This window comes from Eurosta solidaginis, chromosome 2, assembly GCF_040869045.1.
Source record: "Eurosta solidaginis isolate ZX-2024a chromosome 2, ASM4086904v1, whole genome shotgun sequence".
NCBI classification, from domain to species: domain Eukaryota; kingdom Metazoa; phylum Arthropoda; class Insecta; order Diptera; family Tephritidae; genus Eurosta; species Eurosta solidaginis.
The window spans coordinates 217,184,409-217,204,312 of NC_090320.1; the positions used below are offsets into that span (position 1 = coordinate 217,184,409).

Here is a 19,904-nt window from a genome sequence, read left to right on the forward strand (position 1 = left end):
TGCGCGCATTTTATTTACTTATTGAATTCATTCAGTCTAAAAGTACATGCTTTGTTGTTGTTGTTATATTAACGATAAAGACACTCCCCGAAGGTTTTGAGCCGATGTTGATGGTCCCTTGCCAGATATAGATCCGGTACGTTCCGGTAACAAATCACTATAAAGGTATTAACCCGACCATCTCGGGAACGATTTATAAGACCACTTTAAACCTTCCACGCCATTCCACTCTCCCCACTCCCTAGCTCCATGAGGAACTTGGGGTCTCCAGAACCTCGGCTGTCAATAAAACAAGATTCGCCACGGTTGCTGAGAAGCTATATATTGCGCTGGCAACCCCTTGAGGGAGTTGCGAACACAACCCCTTGAAATTGGATTCACCCAATTGAGACATGCCTTTAGTGTTTGATAAATGCTTTGCGCTTACTTTTAATTTTTACATGTCGATAACTACATGCTTTCTTACAGACTAGTTAAAAATAGAAAACAATTCAAGCTTAAACTTATATAAGCTGTTATTAAAATTAATAAAGCTACTGAATCTATTTGCTATGTAGGTGTATAGTCCTAATTATAGGTTCATTCATAGCATAATTCGTTTTATGAGTTATTTCGATAAATAGCACAGGCCGACAAAATTCAACCACTATTCAGACCCAGAAACCAGACTATATATTTCCGAAGGTTTATGATCCGCTGAATCCAAATCTAGCATTGCTCTATCAGCTCTGGTTTTTGACATATCCTAACCTAAAAGTGCAAAAAACACAGTTTTTGCCCATATTTGAGGTTATGTAGCCTTGCAGATGTTTTCTTTCACCAAAAGTAAAGGATGTCATCGTTGAACACAAATCTTATTCTTTCAAATGGCGTTGAGTTTACTCAAATATCATTTTATTTCGTTGAAATAACGCATTTTGAAATTTTCATTATTCTAAATTTCCCTAGACCTGAAAATCGATGGGGATAACATAGACATGATATAGTCGATTACTAATTTTCTTGAATTAAGTCGTATTTTTCTTAAAATTTTGCCTCAGACCATAAGTTTGCTAACCCACCACGCCCCTACACTATCTAACCCCCGGTTAACAAGTCACACACAGCCCTAACCCCTAGAAACCACCCCTATCATACCGCAAGCAGGCTAACCCACTTAACCCTGGGGACAACGTTTACTCGCATATTTTTCCAAAAGTAAGTCGTATTTATCTAGATATCTCACACCACAAGTGTGACTTAACTGTTAACCCATCAACTTCCGTATCCCCTAACCCCTAGAAGCCACTCCTACCACACCACAAAATTTGAAAATACGATATCTCAGCGAAACAAAAATGTTATTTGAGCAAACTCAACGCCATTTGAAAGAATAAGACTTCTATTCAAAGATGTCATCCTTTAATTTTGGTGAGAGAAAACACCTGCAAGGCTACATAACCTCAAATATGGGCAAAAACTGTGTTTTTTGCACTTTTAGGTTAGGATATCTCGAAAACCAGAGCTGATAGAGCAATTTTGAGCTCAGATTTCGATTCATCGCATCAAAATCCTTCGAAAATATATAGTATGGTTCCTGGGTCTGTAATGCTGTTGGTCTGTGTAATCTATTATGCGAAGATCACGCAGTGGAATATATGGAATGAACAAATTAGATAAATCAGAGCAATTCGTGCTAAAGTTTATTACATTATAGGCAAGCATGAGTGAGATAAAAGTTCTTTTGTCATGCAAAGCCCGAAGACCAAGCAATATGCGCCTGCTGGTATGTGATGGGAGGCCGTCTGGCTAATGAAGCACACGTAAGGCAATATTTGTAAAAAAATTTTGAACTCCCTCAATTTTATAGGAGTTAGATTCATAGAAAGGATTCCATATTATTGAACAATATTCAAGACCACTTCTGACCAAAGATATATAAAGTGCCTTCAACGTCATAGGGTCCTTAAAGTCAATGGTGTTACGTCTACTGAACCCAACCATTGCAACAAATTTTGAAACAATGAAGCCAATGTGACCAGCAAAAGAGAGTTTGGAGTCAAAAATTACACCCAAGTGTTTACTCTCTTGACAACGATTAAGAGATTTAGCATTTGGTTTGTAGATAAAGTATGTGGCAGTTGTCTTTATGGAATAAGACACAACACAGCATTTGTTTGAATTTAAAAATAAATTAGTGTCTGCGCACCATCCGCCAAAAGAGTACAGATCAGAACTGTTATAAATAGTTTGACATATAAATAGTATTTTTTTTCAAATATATAGTTTTAGTGTTATATTTCAATCATTAAAGGGAAGGAGTGATGGGAAAACATATTGAGTATAAAGTGCTAAGTCCGGAGAAAAAATTTGTTTTGAGTGCGGAAATTGTGCTAGTCATAAAATAGCTGCTGAGTTGGCATACATGATTTTTATTTATCTTTTTCAAAGCTTCTTCACTCAAAAGTATTGCAACTAAGGTATCCTCATTCACAGTTTTGAAAAAAGAAGGGTATTTCAAAAATTATTCAGTTTTTTTCGTCTACTATACAATTCGTAAAAGTTGACTTAGCACATTTTCACATTAAGCTAACGATATGTATGTATGTATGTTCAAGAAGCAAACCGGAAAGCTACATATATTTATTGGAGTGCAATAAAAAGCATTTTATGTTACTCATACGCCCCTGTCTCTGCCTAGACTAAAGAGGGTGAAGAAGTTAAGTACAATTGAAAAGAAAGGGCACATCAAAGAGAGACTAATGTAACAAACAAAGAAATTCACTCGCAAGAGGGGCATGGAGCTTATAACGAGAGTACGTAAGCCAAGTGCGTCGCACAGGGGAATGCGGCACATATTTGGAATTCCATTTAATGATTGCAGCAACAATAAAAACATTGCATGCCACGCAGTTTTATGTATAAACACACACACACACAATCATATTTATTGCTACAATATACATATATGTTTTAAATAGATGAACTGACAACAGCACTATAACATTATATTCACTATGTTGTGGTTTTTTACTTTATTATAATTTTTGTATGCGAAGTTTTTGCGCAAGCTAGCAACTTTGTGTAGTTTTATTATCGTGAGCATTAGGGTGTTAAATTAACAGGCAAACATTTTTTTGTCAGCCGATTTCCGTCATCCTTTGTCAAATTTGCATTGGACAATGCAGTTCGTGGTTGTTCCATCTTTAGTGAAATTTTTTGTTAGTTGCACTGTGCGCGATTTGAAATTTTATTTGGTATAGATAAGTCCGTAATACCTTTGGAATAGTGTGGAGTCTCAGACAATACAGCACCGTTCTTTACATGCAATCAACTATATTGTAACGAATTTCAGGAAACTCCTGATACTTCTGCCCGTTTTTGTCGTTCGAATCGCTGAACTGTCGAATAAGTAACTCAAATATTTAGAATAGCAATATACCCTTTTTTTACACTACTTAGGTAATAGTACTTTACAATTAACATTACTCGCGTATTTCACGTATGGCGTGATAAAATCAAACTGATTGACCATTCCTCAGTTTTCGCCGCTTTTTCCTCTATTTCTCCAAGGGTCTAGACTTTTCACGAACAGCTTGCTTGAACAGCTCTTTATTTATTTCTCACTCTTTTATATGATATTTACGTTTGGCTTCTAGTTGTATGTGTGTATGTGTGAGTAATAACTTCTGCTCTTTGGTGATGATTAGGCGATGAGAGTCTGATCTCAATTGAACCCCAAGCTACTTTCACTTGTCAAACAGCACCAGCGACACTCCCACAAGATAGTGTATACTCAAAAGCAGTTGCATAGCAAAAAATGGCTTCTATTTTAAATTATTTCAATAGCTACTTTCCTCAGTTTTAGGAAAATTTTTAAGTTTTGCCTACATAAACGTCATTCAATCTATCTTTCTTGACAGGCCAATTCATTTAACTAATCCAAAAGTAAAAGCATAGTATTGAAATTGCAAATCTTAGTGTCAATAAAATCTTTGATACCACAACTTTCTAAGATTAATATTTAATTATTATCAATTTAAGAAGAAATAAATTCTCAAACTTTTTTGACAATTCCACACCAACAAACTTGCAATGCTTTCTTTTCCATTAACAAAATTTGTTTTTGAAAGTTGTCAAGATGAAAAGTGAAATTTTACCAGAATTAGTACATTTATTTTATGGCTTGCCTTTTTTCCTTTTCTGCGCTGCGTGGCAAAACTCGTTTATCTTATTTATCTTACGCTTTTATTTTAGTGTTTTACTTATCAACCATTCAATCCTTTCAGCTTGGGTATTCCTTACCTATCCCCTGAATGTGATGTCGTTAAATATTCGGTTGAATATTTTGGTGGAAGCCCCAGTTTGCATTTAATCAGTTGCCTGACAATGCAGCCAACCTTTTTTCCCTTTATCCTCTTACAACGGCATGGTAATGCAGGCGCGTTTCACAATTTATATGTACATACGAGGGATACTCAGAAATTTTGTTGTTAGTTAGGCAGATAAAGCTGTTGAGTCAAAATGCTATGCTAAGCAGATTGGTAACACGGGTCAACACAAAATTTGACTTTGACTTCAAAGTATTAAATTTCAATTCTTTAGGTCGTAATTTGACGAAAAGAAGTAAGGAAGGCTAAGTTCGAGTGTAACCGAACATTACATACTCAGCTGAGGGCTTTGGAGGCAAAATAAGGGAAAATCACCATGTAGGAAAATGAACCTAGGGTAACCCTGGAATGTGTTTGTATGACATTGGTACCAAATGGAAAGTATTAAAGAGTATTTTAAAAGGGAGTGGGCCATAGTTCTATAGGTGGACGCCATTTTGGGATATCGCCATAAAGGTGGAACAGGGGTAACTCTAGAATGTGCTTTTACGATATGGGTGACCCTTAGTTTTATATGTGATATCGAGATATCGACCAAAATGTGGACCAGGGTGACCAGGACATTATCTGTTGGGTACCGCTAATTTATTTATATATGTAATACCACGAACAGTATTCCTGTCCAGATTCCAAGGGCAAAACTTTCAAATTACCTTCTTTCAAAAGTGGGCGGTTCCACCCTCATTATCCAAAGCTTTGCTAATTTTCTATTCTACGTTATAAGGTCAACCCACCTACCAAGTTTCATCGCTTTATCCCTCTTTGGCAATGAATTATCGCACTTTTTGGATTTTTCGAAATTTTCGATATCGAAAAAGTGGACGTGGTTATAGTCCGATTTCATTCATTTTAAACAGCGATCTGAAATGGGTGCCCAGGAATCCACATACCAAATTTTATCAAGATACCTCAAAATTTACTCAAGTTATCGTGTTTAGGGACGGATGGACGGACGGTCGGACATGGCTAAATAAATTTCTTTTTTCGCCCAGATCATTTTGATATGTAGAAGTCTATATCTATCTCGATTAGTTTATGCCGTTATGGATTGCCGTTATGCGAACAAAGTTAATATAATCTGTGAGCTCTGCTCAGCTGAGTATAAAAAATATATGGCATGAAAAAGTTTGCTTTCCTGTTTAGGAAACTGCTTGAATAAAATTTTTCAAAATCTGTGGTTTTAATTTTTACTTGAAAATGAAACAATTCAAATAAATATTTTTATTAAGTTTTAATACCGAAATAACTTACAAAAAAGTAGAAAATGATTTAGAAGTGTACACTTTTACTTTTTCTTTAGGTTCATTGGTACTATCCCTCAATAAACCCCAAATATAGTCTCCCATCATGTTTTCATTATATTGGTATTGATAACGTTATTCGAAGGAGAGCCTAAAAGCTCTGCTTTACTTTTTGGTAAATATAAATCTCTAATCAAATCATTAAAATCTTCAGTAGTGATGAGATGATGTTTTGGTTGTTCTGGTGTCCTTAAAAACTCCTTATCGGCTAGGATATGATCGATCTCTGCGATAATTTTATCGTTGGCTCTAGTACTGGTGGTTTTTTTTTTTTTTTTTTGGGTTGGCTTTGGTACTGGTCGTGTTAGATCGTATTCGATAGCTTTTGCCTTTTTACCTCTACGTCTTTTACTCGGATTCACAATGCAAAAGTAGCAGTCTTTAACGTGGTCTTTTGGTTCTCGCCAGATTTTTGGTGTTGCACATTTCATAGATCTTTTCTCACCTCGATACCAACCTAAAATATAGAAAGAGAAATCAATATGTCTACTTTATTTAATTTACTATTTAAATAAAATTTGCTTACCTTCTTTTACAATAACTACAAGCAACCTGTGGAGCCCATGTCTTGTCTCGATTCCAACCAGGACAACCAAAATATGCTTCGTAGGCTTCACCGAGGATGAGAGCTGTATTTAATTCATATTTTATATCTCGAACTTTAATAAATTGCCCACATATATAACAAAAAACATCAGATAGGTTATTCTAGATTTGCACAAAACACCTGATAGTTGTTTAGTTTTCACTCCAGCGCCATGAGTATTGTTACTATAACTATTATGAAAGCAAACTTTATACCCAAATAAAAAATAAAATAATAATAAAACAGAAAATCATGAAAAAAATTAAGGACAAAGAACAACATTTTTTTTTTGTAGAGTCGTGTAATTGGCGAAACTTTGCGGAGTCGTTTCCTTATAGTATCTAAACTATTCATCAACGTCATAACTATTCCAACTACTATATGTTGTATTTACACTTTAAGGGAGGGGGCGGGGGGAGGGGGGGGGGGGTGGTCAATGTAATATTTGCAGCAAGTTCGGCGGTGGATCGCATGCCTTATACGTTCTTTTTATTTATTGAGGATATGAAGGTATTGGCTTTGTTATATCCACTTTATTTTGCTTTGGAAATCCTTTTGGACTACACATTTTCCATTTTAAGTTCATAAAACTCCAATTCAAGCTTCGAATAAAATAAAAAAAAGCACCATAACCTCCGAGAAAATTTTAGGGCGAGCTTCTCTTCTAATTTCCGTCGCGTTCCCTTAGTTTTCCCACAACGGGACCTGCAAGTTGTGCCCCGACTCCGTTTTCACTGAAAATCTTTTCATAGCAGAAATGCAGTGGAAGTGTTTGCCAAATCATTGCCGAGGGGCTACCCGCTTGGAAAACCTTTTTCTAATGAAAAAACTTGTTTTTGAATTTTTGATGTTACTTTGCCCAAATATTGAACCCAGGATTTTCGGTGTGGTAGGTGGAGCACGATACCACTACAGATCTGTGGCCGCCATTTAGAGTAACAAATTTGAATTCCGAATTTTATATATACATATATTTAATTTCAAAAAAACTTATAATTTAATTACAAAATTCAGAAATTTCAACTTAAGTTCCGAAATTTACAATTCATGTTCAGAAACTTACAATGCAATTTCAGAAGATTACAATTCAAATGCAGAAATTTTTAATTCAAATTTGGAAAAATACAATTCAAATTCAGAAATTCCAATTTAAACTCAGAGATTTACATTTCAAGTTTAAAAAGTCTCAATTCAAGTTCAGAAGTTTCAATTTAAATTCAGAAAATTTCAGTTCAATTTCAGAAAATTGCAACTTAGTTTCAGAATTTCCGATTCGAGTTCCGCTATTTACAATTAAAATTCAGAAATTTTTGATTTAAATTTAGACAAATACAATTCAAGTTCAGAGTTTCCAATTTAAGTTCAGAAAATTGCAATTCAAATTCAAAATATTACAAGAAAAGCTCAGAAAATTACTATTCAAGTTAGGAGATTATAATACAAGTTTGAAATAAAATGGAAGAAACGAAAAAAGTTTCATAATTGGAATATTTATTGCAGTCGGGTGGGTAATTGTTATATTTGTGCGCTAACACATGGGTGGATTGCATATATTTTTATGGAGAACGGCAAATCGAACGCAACACTAGCGCATCTGGCACACAAAAGTCGGAAATTTTAATTTTGTGCTACATTAAAGCATAAGAAGAAGAATTTGACATTGCCTTTGCCAATTGCAAGAAATATCAGCTTTCGATTTGTTGGGTAGCCCAACAGCAAGTTTTCCCACTTTCTGTCCAACACCTTTGCATATCTCGGCTGCCATAACTTTATGTTTCGAGTCGGTTGGAACCTCAAACTCTGCCGTCATCCACAATACTACAGCCATATCTGTCATTAAACACGTGGTGGCAGACTGCGTTTTGTGATTTGTGATCAGAAGATATGCAAATTCGTCAAGGTCCGAATATCCTTGCGATGAAAAGTCTGTGAGTTTCCGCGTCTATCATTAAAACTTTTCTTGGAAAATTAAAAAAAATCAAATCGCTCACTGTATGGCTTAGCAAACATCAAAAGCTTTCAAAGAACGTAGTGGATCTACTTTAATATCAAAAAAACTCATAAAAACTCTATGCAGCGCCCCTCGTATATACAACGCCGTCCTTCATTTATTTTATGCTTCCTTCACTCAATCTTATTAAAATGCTCTTTTTATAATATTTCCCTCACTGTTGTTCCTGCGGTTGAATTTTATGTATTTGTAGGCCTGTAAATATTGAATCCTTGTAATCGTTGTCACCACATAAAATGCGTAAATGTTTATCCTTTGTTGCGATTGTCGAATCAAATCAAACGTTAGAGTATAAGCAATATACAATGCAATGAATATACACCTTTGTATGTGTATAAGTATTTTTATACCCTAACTGAAAATTAATAGGTATAATATATTTATCGCGAAAATTGCAAGTAATGAAAAAGGAAAGAAAACCCCATATAAAGTAGATAAAAGGATTTTTGAATTTTTTCTTCATTTTAATAGCCAAAATCGTTAATTTTCCTTAGATGTACACTGATATATATAGAAACCATATCCTACAGTTTCACTCAATTCAATTGTTAAATTTTATTAAAAAGTTTTGTATTACCTACTTTTTGGAATTAATATCCCATTAATGTATATCATGATAAAAATATTACATGGTAAAACCGGTGAAAGACAAATGACGTTTAAAATAATGTAAAAATCTCACGTTTCTCAAATTTTTTTTATTTTGATTGCGCTCTCATAACAAAAAAGTAAACATACTGTAACGAAATTAGTGCAATTCCTCTTATTTGCAACCTTCTGCTAACGTTCGTATCACAAAAACACTTCTACTTCTCAACAGATAGCGTGCTTAAATCAAACTGATTACTGATTCTCAGCTTTACCTCCTTTTATACTCTGTGCTTTCCTCGTTCGCATACTTCTAGGCGTTTCTAGAATTTAGCTTAGTTACTACAGATGCACGTTATAGCTTCTCATATGATCATAGAGTAAAAATAAAAGAAAATTGATATATAGAAAGTTATAGCAATTGAAAATGATTTAAGTGTTACTATTTTCAGATGGCCTACGATAGCTTCTTTTAAAAAGGTAGTGATTATAATTAAATAATTATTTGTTATTTCTACGTGATCGAGTCTCAGGATGATTAAAAAGTAAGTATGTTCATTGGGCGTGAAAAAAAAAATTTGTATCTACATAGTAGATCCTTCTAAACTACTGCCTATACATATGGGGTATTCCATCCCATTTCGACCAATTTTGAACCCGATCCCTTTAGAATTGGCTGAAAGTTTTTCTTCTTTTTCTAGCTTACGAAAGACGTTTTTCAGAATTTTTTCAAATTTTTTCATCCAACTCAAAAAAAGTTATGAATTTTAAAAAAAACACCGTTTTTGTTTTCAAAATGTTATAACTTTTTCAAAAATTTACCGTTTGGGATTTTTTTTTTAAATTTGTTTTTAAATGTACTTTTCGGAAAAAATACAAAAAAATTTTTAAAGTTTTTTGTTTTTTTGTAATTTTTCAGTTTTTCGAGATTTTTCGAATTTCGCCATTTTTTTTTTCTCATAAAAAACTTCAGTCAATTCTACAATCATCCCCACTAATCTGGAGTGGGCCGATTTTAAAAATTTTTTTGTATTTTTTCCGAAAAGTACATTTAAAAACAAATTTAAAAAAAAAAGATCCCAAACGGTCAATTTTTGAAAAAGTTATAACATTACTTCCAAAGTGAGTCAATGTTAGGTCACGGTATTAGTGAACAGGAGTACGATAAGGGGAGGGGAATTAGAGCAACATAAATACGTTACGTGTATTTGTAATTGTTCTTACCAGAATTTGTTTGACGACCAAACAGAAGAACCCATATCAGATGGCAGCACATATGTTATAGAATAACTCCGTCCTTTTGGCAAATACTAGATGTTTTCTAGGACCTAGATTAATTACTGCCTCGAGATCTGGCAACTCTGCCGCTCCTTATAACTGGAGCCTTAACCTGGCAAGCGCAGCACACAAACACAGAACGTGCTCAACCGTTTCTTCCTGCAGATCGCAATTCCTATACCTGCCTTTACTTACGAGGCCCAACTTATAAGCATGTAACGCCAGAAGGCTGTATCCAGTAAGTATACCCATCGTCAGCCTAAAGTCTTCTCCCTTCAGAGATTTGAGCCAGTTGCCATAATTCCGTCGCAAAGATCCTGAGCCAGATAAATAATGTTGCATGGCAATGCAACAACAATAATTTGTGCCAGATTAATCCGGATAAAAGTCTGGTTCAATTTGTGAGCCAGATAATTTGGTAATTTCTTGTCTTTAGTTTGGCAACGCTGCCTCTAATAAACCTACTTTTTCAAAAATAGATGCCTCTGCTTGACTTTTAGCCGTATGAGTTAAATGAAGCACAGCGGCGACATATGCCTATGACAACTCATGTGTACAAAAATAACACGAAACCTGCTTTTCAAGTCTCGCAATGATCCAGAGCATTCCCGTGAGAATTGTGCGTGATACGTACCCAAAAAATTCACTGGATGATGGCTATTGTGAATTTAAATTCGTAGACTTTGCACATAATTTTAGAAATTTTGCAGCCCCGTGCTTTTGTCCACGCCTTTACTGCATAATGGATCATATGCAACTCCTGTCCCCATTTTATATGAAATGGGACGTCTATCGTCGATTTAACGAGTGTTGCACCCTTCTTTGACAACTTTTCGGCGTTTTCAGTACCTTATATCGCTTTATGACCGGGAACACAGTATAGGTGTATGGTCTGACCGGAGTGAATTTTCTCCAAAGCCTCTTTGCATTTTAGAATAATTAATAAATATATGGACATGACTGCAGCTTAAGAACGCTTCCTCCACAATGTCTGCTGCATTCTTCGCTGCTATAATTTCCGCCTGAAAGACGCTGCAGTAATCTGGCAGCCTGAAGTATCTACTTATTTCTGGATCGACACAGCAGACCCGATTCCAACCGTTAACTTGGAGCCATATAAATGTACTAAGTAAACACCAAATCTCTCCAAAAATAAATTATTCCCGGACAAACAATTTTCCTAAGACTCAACCCGTATCTCAAGTATATGGCGAGTTGCAAATATATTAGATTTTTTGGAATAGTTCATATTTATTATAAGACATAGCAGCAGATTGTTTATCTTAATAGCTAAACATGTTGAGCTTTTAAAGATGTTTCGGAATATGTCATAAAAGAACATCATTAAAGGTTTCCTTGCGAAATGATTGGGAATAACAATAATTCAATTTGTTGATGCAACAAAAAATTATTGATGATACATGAGCAAAATTGTTTGCCTAAATATTTTACATCAGTCATATTCATGAAGGGTATAACACCTTTGTGGCGGCCGCCATGCTGTGGCAGAGAAGAGTTCCGTTCTTGCTTGTTTATTGTTGTTTAAGATTTGAGCTGGAATGTTTTATAGCAGGTAGGATTTGGTCATTGTTATTTTTGGATTTTGGGACAAATTGGTTTTTTTCTCACTTTAGCATTTTTGATGTATTGTTGTCAAAGTAAGCATAAAATCCCACATTTGTTTTCGTACCCACACTTAAAGCTTAATATTAATAGCCTTGGCATTAGAATCACCTTACTGTCCTTACAAATATGTAGCAGTTGTAAGCGTTTGAAACTTTTTCAAATCCTTTTTTTTTTAAATTATTTTTTGATGCATTATTGTTATTCTTATTTTACTACTTACCCAATATACGCAATTTGATTAGACCCCAAAAGAATTCGTAGCCCATCGATGGCACTTGCGAATCAATGATGCGTAATACTTCCAAACCCGAAAAATTTTGAAAGTAAGGACCAATTGTAACATTGTTGCCTGGTCCTTTTATCATAATAACACGCACATCCGGTTCTATTTGACTTACCGGCACTGTGCTGAGACCACCTGCAATATAAAGAAAAAAAGTACAATAAAACATACAAACAAAGTTTTTTATTATTTAGATATTTTGCAAATTGAATTTTTGTAGCATTTTATAAAGGTGCACATCATCAAAGTTAGTATAATAACTAAGTCTTTGTTTTGCAATGCTGAGTGATTGTGCTAATGAGTTTGAGCGCATTCATTTCGACAATTATGAGTACTTTGTTTTTATGGTTTTGCAAAGATATTTACAGTTCCAAAAATTCGCTATAGGGAATGATTATCTTTATTAGCCGAGAAGCGTACATATGGGTTCCTTGGCTGAGCTTCAAAGGACATCTTGGGCCGGCCCACAATAGAGCAGGAGGGTTAGCGTTAATGTGCGAAAATGGTGGAGCATACTATGCACGTTTACATCGATAGTTCCAAATTAACGGAAAGCGCGGGTCTGTTGTTTACTGTTTCTATCAAGAAATAAGAAACTCCTCACTGTAGAGTCTTTCCGATGATAATTCTCGCAATGAAGAAAGCAGCAGAAGTTCTGGAGGAAGCGTGCTAAAGCTGCAGTCACGTCAATATCTTAGATATTATTTTTAATTGCTGTTTTTATGTGCAGGTCCCTTTTTCGCTCTTATTTGGAATCCAAATCTATAAATATAGTTTTGGTTCTAAAGATGGGGATTCATGCTATTAGCGAGCTTTGGGCATTATTGGTCGTAGTGCCTTTGTTTAGCTATATTTTATTAAAATTTTTTGTTAAAATTAAACGATTTGGAGAACACAAAGAAATCTATTTGTATTATGGCAATTGTGAATATTTGATTAGAATTAACACTGCATTACCGGTAGTTGCTAATATTCGATAGTTGGCAGCACAAGCGCATGTAAGTTTTTATTGATAGATGATTGATTTATAGAACATCTGATTTCTGTTGATATTTGATATGAGACTTTTATATTAGTTGCGCAAGATGCGCACGGGTTCGGCTAGTATATGTATATAATGATAGCCAAGCCGCGATCAAGCCAATAATCTTACACAGTGCTTCATTAAGAAGTGTCCTGGAATGAAAAAAAACATTGAAGAGATTTCGCCCAGACCGGCTCACATATCTTTACTGGGTTCCCGGCCGAAAAGGCCGATGAGCCGACGGTGGGCATGCCAATCCATTTGGGAAAAATATAGAGGAAACAAGAGTTGCATATAATTCATAAAGCAGGAAGGGCGTGGAAAGCAGTGCGGATCATGCGTAAATCCTAAGAAGCTAAACTGAAAACGTTACTTATGTATATCTCTAAAGAGAGAAAACTTAAGGCTCACAATGGGGATATTATCTAGACACTGCCGTCTGCCGTCACATGCTTATCCGTCAGTAACAGCAGACGTAAAAAGAACGAGCTGCAGGAAGTAATGGTTTAGGAAGGTCTTTTTTCGTGTATTGTGCTGGCCATATCAGTGCTCCAGCTACTGTGGGCAGTAGAGTTGCCAAATATCGAGGAAACTATTCACCTAGGTTCTTGAAAACTTTTTGTATTCGCCAAGAGGACAAAAATATTTTATAACGTTAGTCCTAGTAACTAGTTCTGGCTTTTCGGTTTGGTCGTGAAAAAAATTCTGGTAACCTTATGGATACATTCATTTTATATAAGGTCTTTATTGACCGGTCAGTTCAATCTAACCTAAATCTCTTATAATATGTGATAACACCGTGCAAAAGGGTTTATATTTTAACGAATTTTGGGGAATTCATTATTATTTTGCAGCTTCTGTTAACATTCGAATCTCTGAACTGTCGAATAAATATGTAACTCAAATATTTAATATAGCAAAACGCTCTTTATTTAGATATACTTTGGGTATAGTACTTCACAATTATCGCGTAATTCACTAATAGCGTGTTTAAATAAACCTGATTCATTATCGCTTGCACCGCGCTGCTTTTATACTCTCAGTTAGCCTCGTTCACCTATTTCTCCTAAGGTCTAGACTTTTCATGAACATGTCTTCTGGAACAGTTGCATCTTGTACTTAGTTATTTAGCTATATACATATAGCTATATACATATATATATCTGTAATTTACGTTTTCCTTCTAGCTGTATGCATGTGTATGTGTGAGTAACAGCTTCTGCTCTTAGCTGATGATAACAAGATGTGTGATTGTTTCTCTTTTTTCTTCGCTTTTATCTGCTGAATACATATGTGTATGTGAAATAATCTCTTCACTTCAAGCTGCTGGTTATGTGTGTGAAATATTCTTCGTTGACTTCGTTGAAATCAGAGTAGATTTCAGTTAATCGGACCAGCATTTGGATTTGACATTGGTATCGTTTGCATTATTAGCTTCATTTTCGGTCTCGGCTCGAGTTTTGAGTTCGGTTTTGGTTCCACCATTGGTCCGGTTTCGATCTCAAATTCAGATTCGTTCTGGTGTTTGCTACGTTTTCACTTCGGGATTCAGTTACGGTCTTGATTTCAAATTGGTTTAGGTTCCAGTTTCGGACGGTATTTTGATTCTGATTTTGGTTGTAGTCCGGGCATAGTTTTAGGGCTGCCCTTGAACCCGAGAAAATTCTGGTTTCGGTCCTTTTTTCGTGTCCAGGTTTTTGGTCTGAGCTTGGTTCCTATCTTTTTTCACTTCCAGCCTCGGATCCAATTCCGACTTCGATCTATTTTCGTTTCCTGTTTAGGTCTGTTTTTGCTTCCGGGTTTAGTTTCTGATTCACTTCCTGCTCGGTTCTGGTTTCGGGGTCAGTTCCGCTTCTAAAGTCAGATCGGTTTTGGTTCCGCTCTCACTTCAGAGTAAGTTCTAGTTTAGGTTCCGATTTTTGTCCAGATTTGGTTTCGAATTTGGCTCTGATTTCGCTTTTTCTTTTAGTTCGAGTTTTGATATCAGTTTCGATTTTAGTTATCGTTCCGAACTCAGTTGCTTTTTTGGATTCGTTTTTGTCTCTAGCTGCGGTTCTGTTTTTAATTTCTAACATTGATCTGGTTTCTGCTCCATTTTCTCTAGGATTTTGGTTCAGGTTTTAAATTCGGCTTTGGTTCCAGTCCCGTATTTGGCACCAGTTTCAGAACGATTTCTGAATTTCTTGTGGTCTCATATTTTCTTTCTGTGACTTTCCTTTCCTTCATTTGCCTTGATGATGAATAGATTTTACCGACTCTTGGTGAATCAGGCTGAAAGCCTTTTTATACTCACTGACTACATGTGTATTGGATCTCTTCGTGGTGCTTACGGCCTGCATGAAATAACAGCTACGACTGCAGTCTTTTGGAAATGTGAGACATTATCAAATTCAGGCCTATAGTTTTGGATGTCGAATACTCGGTAAGGTAATGCCATCGACGTAAGTATGCAATAGTTTCAACATTTGCTTAATCGCCGTGAATAAAGTCGCCTAGAACTTGGTCGAAAGACTAGGGAGATAGTTGTTAATTTTAAAGCAAATCTCACTCATGGAAGCGCTAGGACCTGTGGTCATTGTGGTAATATACAAAATTGGTGTTAGAACATCAGGTTGGTATACAACTTGTTTAGTTCTTCTTGGTCTGAATGCTAAACTGAACCGATGTTTGCCGATCTTTCAAATAAATTGCTGTCCACTTTTTGAGTCTAGATGGAATGGGGGTACCTTATATGTCTTGCAGTAACATGCCATGATTGACTGTGTCAAATGATAGGTTTAAACTAATTTGGTTGTATTGTCATATTCTTGGTTTAATCCGCAATTAATTTGAGTATTAAGGGGTTTTAGCGCAGTGCCGTGTCAAGTTATTTTCGACAGTCATGATAATGGTTGAAAAGCCACAGCTTTGTAGTGAAATAATGGAGCAGGATGGCTTAAATAACTTAGCTACTGGCGAAAGGTGATATATCGAATAATTATAGTGTCCATTTCTGAGCTGGTTTCCAAGTCTTTAACTAGTAGCGGTACCACTCTCGGCATTTTACATTTTTGAAGCAGAGATAAGATATAACTGAGCCCTTGGTTTCTAAGGTGTTCATAAGCGGGAATATTGCTTTGGATTTCTTCACATATTTGATGGATTCTTTCACTTTTTTGGCGTTGTGGTAATGTGTTTAGGTATAAGAGCGCGAATGCTGGCCTGCCGTCTGGTTTATTAGACTAATATTTTGCTGATTATTATTTATACTATTTTACAGATTTCATTTAAAAAGTTACTAACAAGCGAATACGACTAAATAAATTTTGTAGATACAAAACTTTTCCTACTAATAAAATTTTAACCTTCTCACTTTTCACTCCCAAAATCTTTCAAATATTCTGTACTCTTTTTTGCTTTAATATTCAAATAAGTTTACTCTGCTTAACTTGAAAATATGCACAAAAATCCTCAAGTTGCCAGTTCGTGCCATGTTATGTTGCAAATTTTGCATGCATATTAATTTAGAAGTCAGTGCATTAGTGAGGTTTTACACAGAGAAGCATAAAGAACAAGTAAAAAGAAGCGACCCTGATGAAAAATTGAAAAAACAAGTAAGGAAGGTTAAGTTCGGGTGTAAACGAACATTACATACTCAGCTGAGAGTTTTTGAGACGAAATATGGGAAAATCACCAAGTAGGAAAATGAACCTAGGGTAACCCCGGAATGTGTTTGTATGACATGGGTATCAAATGGAAGATATTAAAGAGTATTTTAAAAGGGAGTGGGCCATAGTTCTATAGGTGGAAGCCATTTCGGAATATCGCCATAAAGGTGGACCAGGGGTCACTATAGAATGTGTTTGTAAGATATGGTTATCAAATCAAAGGTGTTAATGAGGGTTTTAAAAGGGAGTGGTGGTAGTTGTATATGTGAAGGCGTTTTCGAGATATCGACCAAAATGTGGACCAGGGTGACCCAGACCATCATCATTCCAAGGGCTTTTGATTTCGCCCTGCAGAACTTTTTCATTTACTTCTACTTAATATGGTAGGTGTCACACCCATTTTACAAAGTTTTTCTAAAGTTATATCTTGCATAAATAAACCAATCCAATTACCATGTTTCATCCTTTTTTATACTCAGTTGAGCAGAGCTCACAGAGTATATTAAGTTTGATTGGATAACGGTTGGTTATACATATATAAAGGAATCGAGATAGATATAGACTTCCATATATCGAAATAATCAGGATCGAAAAAAAATTTGATTGAGCCATGTCCGTCCGTCCGTCCGTCCGTTAACACGATAACTTGAGTAAATTTTGAGATATCTTGATGAAATTTGGTATGTAGGTTCCTGAGCACTCATCTCAGATCGCTATTTAAAATGAACGATATCGGACTATAACCACGCCCACTTTTTCGATATCGAAAATTTCGAAAAACCGAAAAAATGCGATAATTCATTGCCAAAGGCGGTTAAAGCGATGAAACTTGGTAGATGGGTTGACGTTATGACGCAGAATAGAAAATTAGTAAGATTTTGGACAATGGGCGTGGCACCGCCCACTTTTACAAGAAGGTAATTTAAAAGTTTTGCAAGCTGTAATTTGGCAGTCGTTGAAGATATCATGAAGAAATTTGGCAGGAACGTTACTACTATTACTATATATGTGCTAAATAAAAATTAGCAAAATTGAATGAAGAACACGCCCACTTTTTAAAAAAAAAATTTTTTTAATTCAAATTTTAACAAAAAATTTAATATCTTTACAGTATATAAGTAAATTAAGTCAAAATTCAACTCCAGTAATGATATGATGCAACAAAATACAAAAATAAAAGAAAATTTCAAAATGGGCGAGGCTCCGCCCATTTTCATTTAGTTTGTCTAGAATACTTTTAATGCCATAAGTCGAACAAAAATTTACCAATCCTTCTCAAATTTGGTAGGAGCATAGATTCTGTAACGGTAACTGTTCTCTGTGAAAATGGGCGAAATCGGTGGAAGCCACGCCCAGTTTTTATACACAGTCCACCGTTTGTCCTTCCGCTCGGCCGTTAACACAATAACTTGAGCAAAAACCGATATATCTTTACTAAACTTAGCCCACGTACTTACCTGGACTCACTTTATCTTGGTATAAAAAATGGCCGAAATCCGACCATAACCACGCCCACTTTATCGATATCGAAAGTTACGTAAAATTAAAAAAATGCCTTAATTCTATACCAACTACGAAAAAAGGGATGCAATATGGTAACTGGATTGGTTTATTGACGCAAAATATAACTTTGGAAAAAACTTTGTAAAATGGGTGTGACACCTACCATATTAAGTAGAAGAAAATGAAAAAGTTCTACAAGGCGAAATCAACAGCCCTTCGAATCTTGGCAGGAATACTGTTAGTGGTATTGCATATATAAATAAATTAGCAGTACCCGACAGATGATTTTCTGGATCAGCTGGTCCACATTTTGGTCGATATCGCGAGAACGCCTTCACATATACATCTAAGGGCCACTCGCTTTTAAAACCCTCATTAATACTTTTAATTTGATATCCATATCGTACAAACACATTCTAGAGTCACCCTGGCCCACCCTAATGGCGATATCTCGAAAACGTGTCCACCTATAGACCTAATGCCCACTCCCTCTTAAAATGCTCAGTAACACCTTTCGTTTGATACCCATATCGTACAAACATTCTAGAGTCACCCCTGGCCCACCCTAATGGCGATATCTCGAAAAGGCGTCCACCTATATACCTAATGTCCACTCCCTCTTAAAATGCTCAGTAACACCTTTCGTTTGATACCCATATCGTACAAACATTCTAGAGTCACCCCTTGCCCACCCTAATGGCGATATCTCGAAAAGGCGTCCACCTATAGTCCTAATGCCCACTCCCTCTCAAAATACTCAGTAACACCTTTCGTTTGATACCCATATCGTTCAAACATTCTAGAGTCACCCCTGGCCCACCCTAATGGCGATATCTCGAAAAGGCGTCCACCTATAGACCTAATGCCCACTCCCTCTTAAAAGGCTCAGTAACACCTTTCGTTTGATACCCATATCGTACAAACATTCTAGAGTCACCCTTGGTCCACCTTTATGGCGATATATCGAAAAGGCGTCCACCTATAGAACTAAGGATTACTCCCTTTGAAAATACTCATTACCACCTTTCATTTGATACCCATATCGTACAAACACATTCTAGAGTCACCCTGGCCCACCCTAATGGCGATATCTCGAAAAGGCGTCCACCTATAGACCTAATACCCACTCCCTCTTAAAATGATCAGTAACACCTTTCGTTTGATACCCATATCGTACAAACATTCAAGAGTCACCCCTGGCCCACCCTAATGGCGATATCTCGAAAAGGCGTCCACCTATAGACCTAATGCCCACTCCCTCTTAAAATGCTCAGTAACACCTTTCATTTGATACCCATATCGTACAAACATTATAGAGTCACCCTTGGTCCACCTTTATGGCGATATCTCGAAAAGGCGTCCACCTACAGAACTAAGGATTACTCCCTTTTAAAATACTCATTACCACCTTTAATTTGATACCCATATCGTTCAAAAACATTCTAGAGTCACCCCTGGCCCACCCTAATGGCGATATCTCGAAAAGGCGTCCACCTATAGACCTAATGCCCACTCCCTCTTAAAATGCTCAGTAACACCTTTCGTTTGATACCCATATCTTACAAACATTCTAGAGTTACCCCTGGCCCACCCTAATGGCGATATCTCGAAAAGGCGTCCACCTATAGACCTAATGCCCACTCCCTCTTAAAATGCTCAGTAACACCTTTCGTTTGATACCCATATC

The 19,904-nt window shown here is 36.0% G+C and overlaps 1 protein-coding gene across 1 annotated transcript in view; it reads right to left on the minus strand.

Annotated features, from left to right (window-relative positions):
• Positions 1-19,904, minus strand: part of rdo (reduced ocelli) — a 104,662-nt gene that overhangs the window by 76,722 nt on the left and 8,036 nt on the right. Inside the window, exon 2 of the mRNA XM_067769878.1 lies at positions 11,981-12,178. Within this exon, the coding sequence (XP_067625979.1) occupies positions 11,981-12,178 (198 nt within the window). The remainder of the gene's footprint in view (positions 1-11,980; positions 12,179-19,904) is intronic.